We start from the raw sequence: 18,420 nt of genomic DNA on the forward strand, positions 1-18,420 counted from the left end.
TTTGGCCAAAGTGCTGGGTGGCCACAAATACCTCCGCAATTCTAATCTTGCAATTGGCAAGATTTTTGGGCAAGGAATTTGGAAAATTGTGAAAAAAAATCCTTACTGCTTTGATCTAGTTTTTTGCTGGATTAAAATGTTTGAAGAATGTACTACAGTTACTACCATCTGCCCATCATTATCATCCTCATTTTTTTCTCATCTGCAAGAATCTAAGAGCAAGCAAGCTCATATACATGCGAGGGAGTTAAAGAATTTTGATTAATTGTGGTTCCTCAATGCTTTAGCTGTCAATTCAGCTCTCCAGTTAATTTTATGCTTTACAGAAAGGTTATTTCCACCCCCACCCCACTATAAAAAATGATCTCAGCAGAGTGTGTTTATATTCTCTTAAATCTAGAAGAATGACAGGCAATCTCATGGAAACATCCAATTCTTGGAGAGCTTCTTGGGGTAGATGCTGAAAACTATTTCTTCCAGCTGGAAAGTTTGACTTATTGGCCATAGTCTCAAGAATAGGGGTAAGTCACTTTGTGACCAAGGGGAATAGAAATTTCTGCAGACAAATAAGTGTAAATGGAATGGTCCAAATCAGGGAGTGGTGTATCCTGAATGAGTGAGTTTATTCAAACCTGAGATCAATGGAGGAAACGAGGAATGAGGTGAAGTGGGCACAAAGGGCTATGTGGTCTGCTCTTGCTCCTACTTCATCTTCCCATGTGCCTGAACACTATTTTCTTTAGGGTTTAGTCAAGAAAGTGCAGTTAAAGTGGAAGAACAGCCCTGATCTTAGTAAATAATGGAGTAAGTACAATTGACCATGTGGCCTCCTCTTCTTCCTAGTTGTACTTATGTTGCTCCAGTACTGGAATCTGTTCTGATTCATCTAAAAAAAATGCACAACTTGGAGTCCCATCCGAGAATTCAACTCTTCTGAAAAATGGTTGTGAAACTAACATTACAGAGAATTTCTTTGAACCTAATATATCACACACCCTTTCAGAGCTGACTTGGGTCAGTTATTTTTATATATTTGTAGGCCACTTTCCTGAATTCTTTTAGAATGTTTCAAGATTGCATTAAATTTTTATGTGAGGACAAGCTCTAGAAATCTATCCTGTCACAAACGTTGATATGTGGCTAAGTGTCTCCAGATGTATTATTTTCCTAACAATGACTCACATGATGGCCATGGAAATTTAAATGATCTGCAGGAATTTCATAGGGCATTGAGGTATGATGAGAAAAATTAAAATTTCCTTTTATTGGTTCTGTTAGACCTCTGAAGTTATATTACTTGATTGACCATACTTCCCTCTTCCCCCACTGTTATTGGTACATATTTGATAGTATTCCATCATTGTGACAGCTTTCTCGTCTGCCAATGTTATTATGATGTGCATCGGAGAGATAATTTTACATCAGTCTAATGCAGAGATTTATCGAATCAAGACGCACGTAGTCTTTTTCCCAGGGAAAGGGAACTAAAAACTAGAGGGCATAGATTTAAGGTGAGAGGTGAATGATTTAAAAGGTACCTGAGGGACAACTTCTTCACACAAAGAATGGTGCGTATAGGGAATGAGCTGCCAGAGAAAGTGGTTGAGGCAGGTACAATAACAACATTTAAAAGACATTTGGATAAGTACATGGATAGGAGGGGTTTAGAGAGATATGGGCCAAACATGGGCAAATGGGACTAGCTTGGTGGGCACCACAGTCAGCATGGATGAGTTGGGCCAAAGGGCCTGCTTCCATGCTGTATTACTCTATGATTCTAAGTACAATCATCTTTCTCCTGTATATCACTGCTTATTATACCTCTATGAAACATTGCCACTTCTAATTGTCTGGATTCAGAGAAATATAAAATCATCAATTTTATGCAAGAGAGAACCTTTAAATTCAAAGCCCATTTTACCTTCCAGCGTTCATCCAGTGTGACTGAAAGTCTTGTGTGCTTGTCCCAAATAACATTGATTCCATTGGAAAATGTAAGGCTTAAATAAAGCCCAACGGTGTGAAGTGAATAGGAATCTGTGCAACTTGAAGAGTCACGAGACTCTTTTACTTTCCCATCTTCCAAAATTAGTTCTTCTCCCTAAAAAGACCACAAAAATTTGGCAAATTCATGCTTATTAATGACTTTGGTCATTGACGGTCATAACTACAATTTCCATTCTGAATACTTCTTTGAAAGTAGCAACATAGCTAGGTAATAATTGTATATTGGTGGATATACCTGAGAAATAATCTTAATATTTCTTGCACATGTCACTCCATTTTCACAGCAAGGAACACTTTCTATGAGTACTCGAAACGTTCCTTGTTTTCCGTTGCAGTGGTCCTAAATCAAAGATAGTTTTAAATAAATGCATGGAGTATAGTTTGTATTCTTGTGAACAGGTCAATAATTAATACAAATATGCATATCAATATAATGAGAAAAATACACAAAACAACTTCATTCATAAACCATTAATGTGATTAACTATACAGTCAGGTAGAAAAGTAACTTCAATGAACCATGTTGTTATTTAGGTATTGGTAAAGAGAAATGTAATATGTTTAAACCATGTTTGTTCAATCATAACCAGATTAGGTGCAAATATATGAATCATTTCCTGTTAAGTGTAAGTAAAATATTTGGTAATTGCAACTTACCTGAACAAATACATATTCACAATTACCCTCAAATGTGAATCGCTTATCATCAAAAGTTACATAATGACCTTCACCATAAACTTGACAGGTCTTTGGACACGACTTTTTAGTACAGCTCCATAAACCACCCTGGCATGTGCTGCAATATAAAGAATGGTGAAACTTATTCCATAGTATCAGGCACTTTGTAAAATATGAAAATTATCAATGTTAGCATTCGTTGGGCCCCACCATTTGTTGCAATCAATATGGATAACTTTTCCTTTGGCATAACTATTTCCTCCATATAAACAAGGGCAGTCTTCAGTCAAAACACATTTCCCTCTGTCATCTTCAGCTTCACCTTCAGGACAAACACATTCAGGTACACATTTGTCGGGCTGTAAAAAAGAAAAAAATGGAAATGATTTCTTAAGAGTATTTCTGTAATGATGTCAAGTAATATAAACGTGGACTGTTAACAGCTTCTACTAATATATAAAAAGAAAAAGATTAAATCAGTCAATCATAGAGTCAAAGTTGTACAACACAGAAACTGAGGTCTTCGGCCCACCAAGTCTATGCCGACCTTTTGCCCATCTATACTAATCCCATTTACCCACACAAGGTCTGTATCCTTCTATGTCTTGCCTATTCAAATGCCTGTCTATATGTCTCTTAAACATAGTGATTGTATCTGACTTCACCACCTCCTCTGGCAGCATCTTCCAGATATCAACCACTCTTGGTAGTACAAATACTTTTCCCAAAAAAAATCACCATATAACTCCTTGCTTTCATCATACACCTATGCCCTCTTGCTTGTGATGCCCCTAATTGGAAAAGAGATTCTGACTATCTACCTTATCGATGTCTCTTATAATTTTATATACCTTTATCTGGTCACCCCTCAGCCTCCAGGGAAGGCCAATCTCTACCCATTACTCTTCCAATCCAGGCAACATCTTGAAGGATCTCCTCTGCGCCCTCCCTAATACAACTACGTTCTTTATATAATGTGGCGACAAGACCTGCACACAACACTCCAAGTGCCACCTTAGCAGTGTTTTGTAAAGTTGTAACATAATGTCCCAACTTTTATATTCTATGCCTTGTCCCATGAAGGCAAGCATGGCTATGCCTTCTTTACCACTCTGTCCAGCTGTATTGCCACTTTCACAGAACTATGGACTTGAACTCCAAGGTCTCTCTGTTCATCAACTTTCTTTAGCACCCTACAATTTATTGTATATGCCCTACCTCTTTTTGACTTCACCTTGCACATGTTAGGATTAAGTTCCATCTACCATGCTGTGCCCAACTTTCCATCTAGAAAGATAGAACAATACAGCACCATACAGGCCCTTTGGCCCACCATGTTGTGCCGACCTTCAAACCACACCTAAGACTAACTAACCCCTTCCTCCCACATATCCCCCTATTTTAAATTCCTCCATATGCTTATCTAACAATCTCTTGAACTTGACCAACGTATCAGCCTCCACCACCACCCCAGGCAAGCGCATTCCATGCGCCAACCACTCTCTGGGTGAAAAACCTCCCTCTGATATCTCCCATGAACTTACCACCCATTACTTTAAGGCCATGCCCTCTTGTATTGAGCATTGGTGCCCTGGGAAAGAGACGTTGGCTGTCCACTCTATCTATTCCTATTAAGATTTTGTATACCTCTATCATGTCTCCCCTCATCCTCCTCCTCGCCAATGAGTAAAGCCCTAACTCCATTAGTCTCTCCTCATAATCTATACTCTCCAATCCAGGCAGCATCCTGGTAAATCTCCTCTGCACCTTTTCCAACGCTTCCACATCCTTCCTATATTGAGGCGATCAGAACTGGACACAGTACTCCAAGTGTGGTCTAACCAGAGTTTTGTAGAGCTGCATCATTACCTCGCGGCTCTTAAACTCGATCCCACGACTTATGAAAGCTAACATCCCATAAGCTTTCTTAACTACCCTATCCACCTCTGAGGCGACTTCCAGGGATCTGTGGATATGAACCCCCAGATCCCTCTGCTCCTCCACACTCCCCAGAATTCTGCCATTAACCTTGTACTCCGCCTTGGAGTTTGTCCTTCCAAAGTGTACCACCTCACACTTCTCCGGATTGAACTCCATCTGCCACTTCTCAGTCCAGCGCTGCATCCTATCAATATTCCTCTGTAAGCTTCGACAGCCCTCCACACTATCCACAACACCAACGATCTTTGTGTGTCTGCAAACCTGCTAACCCACCCTTCCACCCCCTCATCCAAGTCATTAATAAATATCACGAAAAGTAGAGGTCCCAGAACCGATCCTTGTGGGACACCACTAGTCACAGCCATCCAATCTGAATGCACTCCCTCCACCACAACCCTCTGCTTTCTACAGGCAAGCCAATTCTGAATCCACACAGCCAAGCCTCCCTGGATCCCTTGCCCTCTGACCTTCTGAAGAAGTCTACCATGTGGAACCTTGTCAAACGCCTTACTAAAATCCATGTAGACCACATCTCCTGCACTACCCTCAATAATCTTCCTGGTCAGCTCCTCAAAGAACCCTATCAGGCTTGTGAGGCAAGATCTTCCCTTCACAAAGCCACGCTGGCTGTCCCTAATCAGTCCATGATTCTCTAAATGCTCAGAGATCCTATCTCTCAGAATCCTTTCTAACAGCTTGCCCACCACAGACGTAAGGCTCACTGGTCTGTAATTCCCTGGACTATCCACCTTTTTTGAATAAGGGGCAACATTTGCCACCCTCCAATCCTCCGGTACCGTTCCCGTGGACAACGAGGACTCAAAGATCCTAGCCAACGGTTCAGCAATCTCCCCCCTCGCCTCGCGAAGCAGTCTGGGGAATATTCCGTCAGGCCTCGGGGACTTATCTGTCCTAATATTTTCTAACAGCTCCAACAAATGCTCTCTCTTGATATCTAAATGCTCTAGAACATTAACCTTACCAACACTGTCCTCAGCGTCATCAAGACCCCTCTCCTTGGTGAATACTGAAGAGAAGTATTCATTGAGAACCTCACCCACTTCCACAGCTTCCAGGCACATCTTCCCACCTTTGTCTCTAATCGGACCTACCTTTACCCTCGTCATCCTTCTGCTTTTCACGTACGAGAAAAGAGCCTTGGGATTCTCCTTAACCCTACTCGCCAAAGCCTTTTCACGTCCCCTTCCTTCTCTCCTCAGTCCCTTCTTAAGTTCCTTCCTTGCTACTCTATATTCCTCAAGAGACCTATCTGATCCTTGCTGCCCAAACCTTATGTATGCTGCCTTCTTCCTCCTAACTAGTAGTTCCACCTCACTTGTCACCCATGGTTCCTTCACCCTGCCATTCTTTCTCTGCCTCACCGGAACAAATTTATCCCTAGCATCCTGCAAGAGATCCCTGAATAACGACCACATCTCCATAGTACATTTCCCTTCAAAAATGTCATCCCAATTTACACTCTCAAGTACTAGCCTTATAGCCTCATAACTTGCCTTTCCCCAATTAAATATCTTCCCGTCCTCTTTGCTCCTATCCTTGTCCATGACAATGCTAAAGGTTAGGCAGCAGTGGTCACTGTCCCCCAAATGCTCACCCACCGAGAGATCTGTCACCTGACTCGGTTCATTGCTTAATACTAGATATAATATGGCATTCCCTCTAGTCGGTCTGTCAACATACTGTGACAGGAATTCGTCCTGGATACACTTAAACTCTGCCCCGTCTAAACCTTTGGCACTAAGCAGGTGCCAATCAATCTTTGGGAAGTTGAAGTCTCCCACGATAACAACCCTGTTATTCTTGCATCTTTCCAAGATCTGCCTCCCAATCTGCTCCTCAGTATCCCTGCTGCTACCGGGGGGCCTATAGAATACTCCCAGTAGAGTAACTGCTCCTTTCTTGTTCCTAACTTCCACCCATACTGACTCTAGAGAGGACCCTTCTACATTAACCACCCTTTCTGCAGCTGTAATAGTATCCCTGACCAGTATCGCCACCCGTCCTCCTCTTCTCCCCCCCCTCCCTTTCCCTTTTAAAACACTGAAAACCGGGAATATTCAATATCCATTCCTGCCCTGGTGACAGCCAAGTCTCTGCAAGGGCCACAATATCATAGTTCCATGTACTTATCCAAGCTCTCAGTTCATCACCCTTATTCCTGATACTTCTTGCATTTAAGTAAATGCACTTTAGCCCATCCACCTTTCTACTTTTATACCCTGTACTCTGCTTCTCCTTCCTCAAAGCCTCTCGACATGTTACATCTGACTCTTCCTCCAATCGACTCCTCTGCTTCCCATCCCTCTCGCTAACTAGTTTCAACCCTCCCGAACCACCCTAGCAAACACGCCTGCAAGGATATTGGCCCCCCTCGGGTTCAGGTGTAACCCATCCTCTCTGTATAGGTCCCACCTTCCCCAGAAGAGATCCCAATGACCCAAATATCTAAAACCTTCTGCCCTGCGCCAACTCCTCAGCCACGCATTCATTTGTCATCTCCCCCTATTCCTACCTTCACTATCACGTGGCACTGGCAGCAATCCTGAGATTGCTACCCTTGAGGTCCTGTTCTTCAGCCTTCTGCCTACCTCCCTAAACTCACTTTTCAGGACCTCATCCCTTTTCCTACCTATGTCGTTGGTACCAACATGTACCACGACTTCTGGCTGTTCTCCCTCCCGCTCAAGAATCTTGTGGAACAAGTCAGAGACATCCTGGACCCTGGCACCTGGGAGGCAACATACCATCTGGGATTCACGCTCACTTCCACAGAACCTCCTATCTGTTTCTCTGACTATCGAGTCCCCTATCGCTCCTGCTCTCCTCTTCTCCTCCCTTCCCTTTTGAGCAGCAGGACCGGTCCCAGTGCCAGAGACCTGGCTACTGCTGCTTGATCCCTGCAGGTCATCCCCCTCAACAGCTTCTAAAGCAGAAAACCTGTTATTGAGGGGAACAGCCTCCGGGATCCTCTGTACTGTCTGCCTGTTCGTTTTCTTCTTCCTTTTCTCTCCCTCCCCTGACAGTCACCCTTCTATCTACTTCCTGGACCCCAGAAGTACCTGCTCTAAGGGGGGGGTGACTGTCTCACGATGCACAGTTTCTACATAACTCTCTCCCTCCCTGATGCTTCGCAGTGTTTGAAGCTGCGACTCCAGCTCATCAATTCTGATCCATATTCTGCTGCGACCTTTGAGAACCTTCCTTGCCATCCACAACACCACCAACTTTTGTGTCATCTGCTGACGTTCGCATCCAAGTCCTTAACGAGGGTCCCTGCATTGATCCCTGTGGTACACCAATGGTCACAGACTTCCCGTCAGGGAAACCTCTCTCCATCACTACCCTCTGCCTCCCATCATGAAGCCCATTTTGGATCCAGTTAGCCAGCTTGTCTTGGATCCCATGTGCCTTAACATTCTGGACTAGCTTAATATGTGGGACTAGCTACCAAATAGTCAGAAATGGGAGAATTCATTTCAGGGAACAAGGAAATGGCAGAGCAATTAAATAAATATTTATGTCTATCTTCATAGAAGAAGACACGAGTAACTTTTAAGAACTGTTGAGGAACCAAGAATCTGATGAAGGTGAGGGACTAAAGGAAGCGAGTATTACTAAGAAAATACAACAGGAAAAATGAATGGCAGTGAAAGCCAATATATCCCTAGATCCAGATAATTTGCATTGCAGAATACTGAAGGAGGTAGCCATGGAAAAAGTTACTATTTTCCAGAACTCTATAAATTATGCCATAGTTTCTTCACATCAGAGGATGGCAAATATAAAGCCACAATTTAAATAAAGGGAGAGAGAAAGCAAAAACACTATAAGACCAATTAGCTGGACATCAGTAGCGGGGAAAATTTTAATGATTATGATAAAGGACGAAGTAACAGGAGACATAGAAAGTATCAATTGGATTCCACAAAGTCAACGTGGATTCTGGAAGGTAAAGTGTTTGACAAACCGGCAAGAGCTTTTTGGAAGTCTAATTGGTAGAATGGATAAGGGCGAACCAATGCACATGGAATTGTTAGATTTTCAGAAAGTTGTAAATGAAAGGTTAACCTAAAATTAAAGCACATAGTATCGGTGGTAATAGATTGATCTGGAATGAAAATTGGTTGACAACCAGGAAAAAGAAAATTGGAATAAAGGGGTCTTTTTTGGGGTGGCAACTGATATCCAGTGGGATATCACATTTATCAGTGTTTGGGCCTCAGCTATTCATAATATACATGCATGATTTGGATGAGAGAACAAAATGTAATATTTTGAAGTTTGCCAGTGACATTAAATTGGACTGGTTTGTGAATTTGAGGAGGATGCTTCGAAGCGTCAACCTGACTCAGACAGAATGAGCAGGTGGGGAAAAGACACGGCAGAGCAGGATAACATTTGGAGTTATTCTCTTCAATAGGAAGAACGGAAAGGTGGCATATTATTTAAATAGTTTAAGATTGGAAAGTGTTCAGGTATAAAGCAACTTGGGTATTCTTGTACAACAGTCACAGAAAATAAACATTCAGGTACACCAAGCAGTTAAAAAGGCAAATGTGATGTCGGTCTTCATAGCAAGAGCCTGAGCTGTTACAGTAATGCAGGGCTTTGCTTAGACCACATTTGGAGTGCCGTGTACAGTTTTGGCCTCCTTACCTAATTATGTTGACACTTGCCATGAGGGAGTGCAGAAAGGTTGACTGGTCCTGGAATGGTAGAACTGCTGTATGAGGGGAGATTATGTCAAGTTGGCTTACATTAAGTAGAATTTAGAAAAGTGAGAGGAGACCTCATTAAAACTTAAAGAATTCTGTCAGGGCCATACAGGTTGAATGCAGGGAGAGTGTTTTCCCTGGCTGGGGAGTCCAGAATGAGGGATTGCAGACTCAAGTTACTGGGCAAAGATTTCAGATTGAAATGAGGAGAAACTCCTTCACTCAGAGGGTGGTGAAGCTGTGGAATTCTCTACCACGAAACATTGTGAAGGTCAAGTTGCTAAATATGTTTGAGAAGGAGATAGACAGGTTTCCATGCACAAAAGGCATCACAGGGTGTGGAGAGAAAGCAGGAATATTATAGAGTTAGATGATCAGCCATAATTGTACTGAATCGTAAAGTAGGCTTGAAGGGTAAAATGGCCTACTCATGCCCCTATTTTGTATGTCTCCATACAATAAGAACATATAATAATCAGAATTGACATTTTCAGACTATATGCAGATATGATTAGTAAAGAATTTAGATAACTGCACAGAATGGAATTTTCTTTCTCAATCCATTCCATGTTGTTATCAACTTAAGAACATATGAAATGGGAACAAAGGCAAATTATACAGCCTCTGAAGCCCATTTCATCACTGAACTTTATATCAATTGCATTTTCCCTCTCGAGCCCCATTTCCTTTGATCCCAGTCTATCGATCGCAGCCTTGAACATATTCAATAACTGAGCATCCACAGGATAGGTTATGAAGAAATTTATTTTCCATTCAGTTCTAAGTGCCCAACCCCTTATTCCAAAATGAGGATCACAAGTAGTTGGCTCTAAGGTGTTGTTTAAAAATGGTCAATGAAATCATTCAGATCAAGGACATTCAAGGTTGGGCATTAAACGCCGACCTTGCCAGCAACACCCAAATCTAATGAATGAATCAAAAAGAAGTCATAGATCACAGACATAGAAGCAAACCCTCAATATCACCATTACCAATGGTAGCTTCTTATTCTACCCATGTCTTTGATAGTTACTCCAGGCCACTCGATTATTATCCCAGTAATGTAACCATTATGTTACCATGCCCCCTGATTTAAACAGCTCATTTGATATATATAAAATATATAATAGGGTTTAAGTTAAAGCAAATTATTTTATCATATTGTGTGTATTTTGTGTCGTATGCAAGTACACACAATTTTAACAAGCTTGTAACGTTGGAATCACTTACACATGGTAATGCCAGGTTACTGCATTTCTTTCCACAGTGAGTCTGATTTCCAGAAGGGGAACAACGAAGAAGTTCCTTTCCATTCGTACATACTAATAAGTACAAAAAAGGAGAATTATTTCATGGAGATTTAAATGCATGCCTCAGATCATAACAGCTTGAAAAGATACTAATTTTACCTGTGGGAGTAGCAGTGGTTTCAGTAATTGGATTGCAAATAATTGATCCACCTTGGCAATAGCTGATGGAACAAAGGAAGGTTTAAGGATCTTGATTCATTTGGTTAATGATTAAATTTTAATAGACTTTAACAGGTTTCCTTACCAATCATCAACTTTCTCTCCAGGGTTAATATATGTGCCCTTGTGATAACACGGACATTCCTTCTTATCAACACAGGCTCCCTTTTCATTCATGTACTTGCCCTCAGGACAGCCACAGCCATAAACTGGTGTATCCTTCACGTTACAAGTGAAATCAGCTTTTGCTACTGATCTGCAGTTCCGGTTACAGGTTGTCATTTCATTGTCAAAAACTTGGTTGTTCTCACAGGTTGTATCTGGAACAAAAATCATAGGCCTCAAAGTAGAGATGAGTGCTAATGAAAGCCAACACAAGGCTGAAGCACTCACATCTTGAGAAAGAAGTGTCAGGTCAGCAGACGCATCTTGAAAATGATAGGCACAACTGGCCACAGATGCCAAATTTCAGCTGATTTTCATCACAAGATCTCCAAAAGTAGCTGAGCAAACCACAGTCAACAATGGCTAGATAAGAGGATGAGAGTCATAATGACAAGTACTCTACCCAAGCTGTTCAAGCGCATCTGCAATATTTCTGATTAGGTGGAAGCTTGTCCACGTATGTCCTGTCCACAAAAAAAAAGAACAAATCCATTCTGTCCAATTACTGCTCCTTCAGATTACTTTCAATTGCCAGTGAAGTTACGAAAGCTCTTCTTGACAGGGCTATCGCAGCACTTAGTCATAAAGAGCCTCTTGATCAATACACAGTTTTAGTTCCATCAGGCCCGCACCACTCCAGATCTCACAACAGCCTTATTCAAACATGGAGAAATAACTTGAATTCCAGAGCTGAGATAGGATTCAATGAACTTGGAGTCAAGGCAGCAAGTTTTGGATGAAGAAACCCAGGCACAATAAAACTCTGACACCCTTGGGTCTTTGGGGCACAGAAGAATGCAGATGCTGGAATATGGAGCAAAAATCAAACTTCTGGAGGAACTCAAAGGGTCAAATAGCATCTGTAGAGGGGAAGGAATGGTCGATGATTCAAGTTGAGACTCTGCATCATGATAGCGTGTAGAGGGGAAGCAGCCAGTATAAAGAGGTGAGAAGGAAGGGTGAGGCAGGGGCTGGGAGACAAAAGGTGAAGAGGGAGAATATGGACAGATGGAGCCAGGTGGGGTGGAGGAGGTGTGGAATTAGGAAACAGTGGCTGGTGGGTGATAGGTAGAGACAGATAAGGAACGAGAGAAAAAAAAAAGCAAGGGCAGATGGAGCCAAGTGTGGGTGTGTGGTGTGTAGTGGGGTAAGAGACAGAGGCTGGAAGGCGATAATTGGAACCAAATCAGGGAGGAATGAGGGGTAGATGGAACCAATTGTCAGAGGGGATCGGAGAACCAGAATGTGCTGTGTGTGGGTGATAGGCAGATGGAACTGGTGGGAGACAGAACCATTTTTACTATAAAGCCACTTGACTCCCACAAGTACCTTGACTACACCTCCCACCCTGTCTCCTTTAAGGACTCCATCCCTTTTCTCAGTTTCTCCATCTCCACTATATCTGTTCTCAAGATGAGGCTTTCCACTCTAGGACATCTGAAATGTCCTTCTCCTTCAAGAAAAGTGGCTTTCATTGTACTGTAGTTGATGGAGCCCTCTTTCACGTTTCCTCCACTTCCAGGACTTCTGCTCTTACTCCACTCCACCCAGACAGCACAGAGAGTTCCCTTGGTCCTCACCTTTCACCCTACTAGCCTTCACATCTAGCACATTATCCTTCATCATTTCTGCCAGCTGCAACAGGATCCCACCATCAGTCACATCTTCCCCTCCCCACCCCCTCTGCTTTCCGCAGAGACCACTCTCTCCGTGACTCCCTGGTTCGCTCAGCCTTAGGAGGTGCAACACTTATCCTTACACTTCCTCCCTCACCAAAGAGCCCCTCCAGGTCAGACAAAAATTCGCATGCACCTCTTCAAATCTCATCTACTACACTTGGTGCTCTCAACGTGGCCTCCTCTACATCAGCGGGACCAAGCCTAGACGAGGTAACCATCTTGCGGAACACATATGCTCTGTCCCCATTGGCCATCCTGACTTTCCAGATGCAGGTTATTTCAACTCACCTTCCCATTCCCACACTGACCTGTCAGTCCTCAGCCTTCTCCACGGAGAAGAACAGCACCTCATTTTCTGCCTGAGTGGTATATAACGCAATGGTATGAGCATTGAATTTTCCAACTTCAGTTAACTCACATGCTCTGTGCTCCTTTTTCTGTCCTTCGGGTTCATTCCCCCCCCCCCCCCCCCACCCACCTCCACCTTCTCCTTGTAATCCGGTTTAATCCCCTCACCCACACACTGCACCTTCTGGTTCTCCTGTCCCCTCCCTCAACTGGTTCCATCTGGCCATCATCATCCCTCCCTTATCTTGTTCCACTTATCTTTCTTACTTATCAGATTCCAGTATCTGCAGCTTCTTGTTTCCACTTATCGCCTTCCAGCCTCTGTCTCGACCTCCACCCTCCCCTCCTACCACATGGCTCCATCTGAGCCCATTTTTTCTCTTTCCTTATCTGTCTCTACCTTCCACCCACCAGCCACTGTCTCCTGACTCAACCCCCTCCCTCACCACCTGGCTCCATCTGTCCAGCATCTCCCTCCTCAGCAGGTTCTAACTATTGCCTGCCAGCCCTTGCCTCACCCCTCCCTCATGAAATCATGAACCCAAATCGTGAGCTATCCCTTTGCTTCTTCAGATGCTGCCTGACTTCTGGGTTCCTCCAGCAGTTTTGTTTTTATCCTTGAGACTTCGGTGGTGCCAGACTGGCAAGTTTTCTAGACTGTTAAATGTTACTCCTATTACCCCAAGACTTTTACTTTTTTTAACGTCATACAGTACTATAACACATTTTACAGTGAACCTGGATAAATTATGCCCTAGTAACTTTAAAGGGAGCTTTGGAAACAGAATCTGGTGAGTTTCAGCTTGTATTACTGCGAGAACAAGCCACGTCTGCAGCTGGAGCCGGGATCTGGAACGTTGAGACAAAATCAAACTTAGAAACACTGTGGACCCCAGTTCACACTCCAGATTGTTCCCGATCCCTGGTTTTCCCAACTCCGACCCCGGCCGTAACTCTGTGGCGCACTCTATTCACACTCCTAATAATACATGTCTGACCTCGTGTATGTGGACAGCAAGTCTACAGATAAAGATCTGGTGTACCAATGAGTCGGCCAGATGCTGAAAATTAAAACTAGTGAGATTCGGGGGAAACCCTCCAATGGTTTCCTATGTCACACATAGGAAAATGACTGCTGTTGTTACAGGTAAATTATCTCATACCCAGGAACAAGATTGCAGGGATTCTTTAGGGCAATGTCCTAAGCTCAAATGTCTGCAGCTGCTTCATCAAGAATAATTCTTTCATCATGTCAGAACTGAGAATGTTCCATATAAACAAAGTAAAAACTGCAAACGCTGGAAATCCAAAATAAAAAGATGCTGGAAACATCCAGCAGACAAGAGAGCATCTGAGGGAAGGGAAACAGAGTTAGCACGTAGATTAAAGACCCTTCCTCAGGATATTTGATGAATGGTCTTCAACTTGAAAGGTTAAACTCTGTTTCTCTGCTTGACTAGTGAGAGATTCACAAACAAGGAGACAGAGCTACAAAATAAGAGGCCGGTCATTTAAAATTATGGTTTGTAGAAATTTCTTCTTGCAGAAGGTAGTGAATCTCTGGAATTCTCCGCCCTTGAGTGTGGTGGAGACCAGATCACGAAGGTGAAGTTACATAAATATTTGAAAGATTGAGGAATTTAGGGTTTTGGGGAATGGCACTGGAAGGGAATCGAGGCCAGCACTGATCAGCAATGATCGTATTGAATGACAGGGCAGGTTTGAGTGGCCTGGTGTCCTACTGCTAATATTTTCTTGTTTTCTTGTGACCTATGAGAATGTTCAATGTTGATTGGATAGAGTTTAGTCCCATTTGTAACTCCTCAAAAAACAAAGCAATCCACACCCAAGGCAAAAAGGCCTGCACAATATTTAGATCCATGCTGAGAAGTGACAAATAAATTTGTACCACATGAGAGAGAGGCAAAGTCTAACATTTAAAGGCATTAACTATCATTAAAACTCTTGCTATCAACATTCTAGTGATTAGTCATTCTAGTCAATCAGCCCAGTGACATTAATAAATTGATATTTTGTCGAAACGAGATTAGGTACACTGCAGTGAGTGGCACATCTCCCAACTCACTAGAGCCTTGTACCACCTGTAAGGCTCCAGTCAATAATATGGTAGAATACCTTCCACTGGATTAATCCAGCTTCAACGTCACTCAGGAAGCTTGGCACTATCCAGGACGAAGCAAGTCTCTTTATTACCACACCATCCACTGTACTTACTACCTCAACAGTGGCACAATATGGCTACACTGTGTATAATCTATAAGGTGCAGCAATTCCCTTTGCTTTGTTTGCTACAGTTGCCAGACACATTACTTCTATTTCCTAAGATTGCCTCTGGGTTTTCCTCCAAGGTACACTCATTATCAGAATACATTACAGTCCTTTCATTGTCACCCTCGACAGAATAGAGAAATGTAACAAGCCTGATTATTGATTATGAACATGTGAATTAGGGGCCTTTTTCACCATTTAATGTCATGGCTGATTGAATTGTGACCTCAACTCCAGTTTCCACCTGTGCTGAGCTGTTGGGAAAAACTGATCATCTTGGCCATTTTAGCTCCACTGTTTCTCTAAGATACTATCTTGGAAGACACTTAATAGAATGAAGAAGATGAAACTAAATTAATACTAGGGCAGCAAGAAAAATGGTACATAGTTTCAAGGGTGTGAAGAGTAATTTAGAATTAATGTCACTGAACATCTCTTTAATCGTGGGTAAAACCTGCTGGAACCAAATATCAGGAAGAGCTTTTGAGGTCACCATGCTGCACTCATTTAAGAAACAGCTTCTCACTGTAATGGAAAGAGAGTAGGAATAATATTCTGAAAACAAGACATCAAATCGGCTGATAGCTTCTTCATCTGAACTTGTTTCAAAGTAAAAGGGATTATATTTAATGTGAATACGATGAGTGTTTTCATTTTACTTCCTTTTTGGGTACTCAGTGAACTCTCCTCTCTATTAATAACTCAGTCACCACTTATTTGGTGCTGGTAGGTCCATAAGCTGTCATCCTCACTATTCTAATCAATCAATCAAAAATGCTTGCCATCATATTAAAATACATTTTCTCAATAAAAAGCAATATTTACATGTTAATGGGCTTGGGTCTCTGAACATCAATAAACTCAAAGCTTTATTTTATGTTAGAAATTGATCTTCTTTCTGCAGGAAAAGCTGTGAAATTCTATGAAAGGTAAGAATCTCAACTTACTGCAAACTTCTGCACCCCAGCCTTTCAGAATGACACCTCTTGCAGCACACGCATGAACATATGCCCCCAGAGCAGCACAGAAACAGTGATCGACATCCTGGCAGTTGCAAATGGAAATCCTGCACAGCTTTAATACAAATGCACATGTAACAATTATTTTCTTCATTGAACATTACTAAATTAATATGCATTTTGCAAACTGAAATCCAGAGATGACAACAGCAGAAGCTGAACCTTTGTAACATTGTAGACCAAAAAGGGTTCGTATTCAACTATTATCCAATCGACACGTGTGACTTCTGAGGCCTCATCCCATCTAAGTTTGCCAGACAAATGGTTGGCCTCCCAGTCCGACATGCCAGACAACCTCACATAAAGGAAGACGGCTGCGGTTGCTGGAGTTCAGTCATCCCAATCCTAGGACATAACTGCAGGAGTTCCTTAGGGTAGTGTTTGAAGCCCAACCATCTTCAGCTGCTTCATCAATGACCTTCCTTCCACTAAATGGTCAGAAGTGGAAATGTTTGCAGGCTTCTGTAAATCCATTCACAACTCCACAGCTAATAAAGCGATCCATGATTGCAAGCAGCAAGACCTAAACATTCAGGCACGGGCTGATATGAGGCAAGTAACATTCATGCTCCAAAAATGTCATCCAATCTCCAGCAAGAGGGAGTTTAACTACCTGTCCTTGACACTCAATGGCATTATCATCATCAAATCCACCTCATCATGAGGGCCACCACTGACCAGAAGCTCAACTTGTCCAGCCACATTAATACTGTGACTACAAGAGCAGGTAAGAGGCTGGGTATCTTGCAGCAAGCATCTCACTTCCTTAAACCTCAAGACCTTTCCACAATCAACAAGGCATACCATAAACATGATAGAGTATTGTCCACATTCATAGATAATTGCAGTGTCAACACCCCTCACGAAGTTCAACACCATCCAGGCCAAAGAAGCCCACTTGATTGGCACCCTCTCAGTCACCCAAAGTACTCCTTTGCTCCATTACTGGAGCACACTGGTTGCAGTACATACTAGTTAAAAAATGCCATGCAATTATTTGCCCAGGTTACCTCGATAGCACCTCTCAAATCCCACTGAGTCAAAATCTTGGAGCTTCTGCTTGGAAGGAATGCCTTCACCAGAAGGACTGCAGTGGTTCAAGAAGGCATTTCATCATGACCATCTTCTCAAGACATTTAGGGATGGGCTATAAATACTGGCCTTGCCGGTGATGCCCAGATACTGAAAATGAATGAAATAATGGGATTGTGGAATCGTGATGAAGCTCGGATGAGTTTGCAAGGTAATTTAAGAGGCTGGGGGTGGGATTGTAGGACAGGTTTTACTGTCTCTTTCATCCTTTCTGTTAAAAATGGTTGTGTAACTTTTCATGTTGTTTCAATTATGAGAGGTTTACATTTGCACATATTTACATAATGTTTGTCCTTACCTGATAGTATTGAATGTAATCAACTGTAGAATGACACTGAGCAAAAACACCATTGTTTTTCAGCATAGAGCAATGTTGTTTTGCATAATATTCTGTAATAGAATTTGAAAATGTGATTGCTTATACTCTGCAATGGAGTATCTTGAATTCAGATATTATAATCAAACTTAATATAGATATAGTTGGAATAAATTATCCCTGCCATAATCTTGCCATCTCGAGCAGCCCATCTTTGATGCTAAGTATATGGAACTGCAAAAACTTATTATCACCCGAGTACAAAATTGAGCACAGGCCATTGGAGATTTGCAGCTGTAACACTATCTGCTGCTCTGCTGTTCCTCATATTGACTCTCTCTCCCCAGCCTGGAACTTAATCTGATTGCCAAACCTGGCCTCTAGGGGAGCACCCTGAAGAAGGTTGTGGTACAGTCTTCATTGTCAGGGTAGGTGGAGTCTGACCATAGGCCTCTGCAATAGAGCGTGGAGATCTTTTGGAACAGGAAGTTTGACAGGGATGCCCCATCACCGAAAAAATTGTGCTAGACCTTCATGTTTAACCTGGGCTTTAATCACTATCACAGCACTATACTGGGCTTTCACTTGCTCCTACAATAACCCAAACTCGATCCATCCATCTTTAGTGTGCAAAAATTAACACAAGGTTCACTAAAATGATCAATGACAAAAGTATTCTGT

General features: G+C 42.4%; 1 protein-coding gene across 1 annotated transcript in view; it reads right to left on the minus strand.

Annotated features, from left to right (window-relative positions):
* LOC127580572 (mucin-19-like) overlaps positions 1-18,420 on the minus strand; it is a 72,944-nt gene that overhangs the window by 13,899 nt on the left and 40,625 nt on the right. Inside the window, exons 18-24 of the mRNA XM_052034156.1 lie at positions 10,917-11,151; positions 10,772-10,833; positions 10,593-10,684; positions 2,896-3,044; positions 2,665-2,803; positions 2,243-2,347; positions 1,922-2,101 (exon numbers count right to left, since the gene is read on the minus strand). Coding sequence (XP_051890116.1) covers positions 1,922-2,101; positions 2,243-2,347; positions 2,665-2,803; positions 2,896-3,044; positions 10,593-10,684; positions 10,772-10,833; positions 10,917-11,151 — 962 coding nt within the window. The remainder of the gene's footprint in view (positions 1-1,921; positions 2,102-2,242; positions 2,348-2,664; positions 2,804-2,895; positions 3,045-10,592; positions 10,685-10,771; positions 10,834-10,916; positions 11,152-18,420) is intronic.

Source organism: Pristis pectinata, chromosome 19 (genome assembly GCF_009764475.1).
Source record: "Pristis pectinata isolate sPriPec2 chromosome 19, sPriPec2.1.pri, whole genome shotgun sequence".
Taxonomy (NCBI): Eukaryota; Metazoa; Chordata; class Chondrichthyes; order Rhinopristiformes; family Pristidae; genus Pristis; species Pristis pectinata.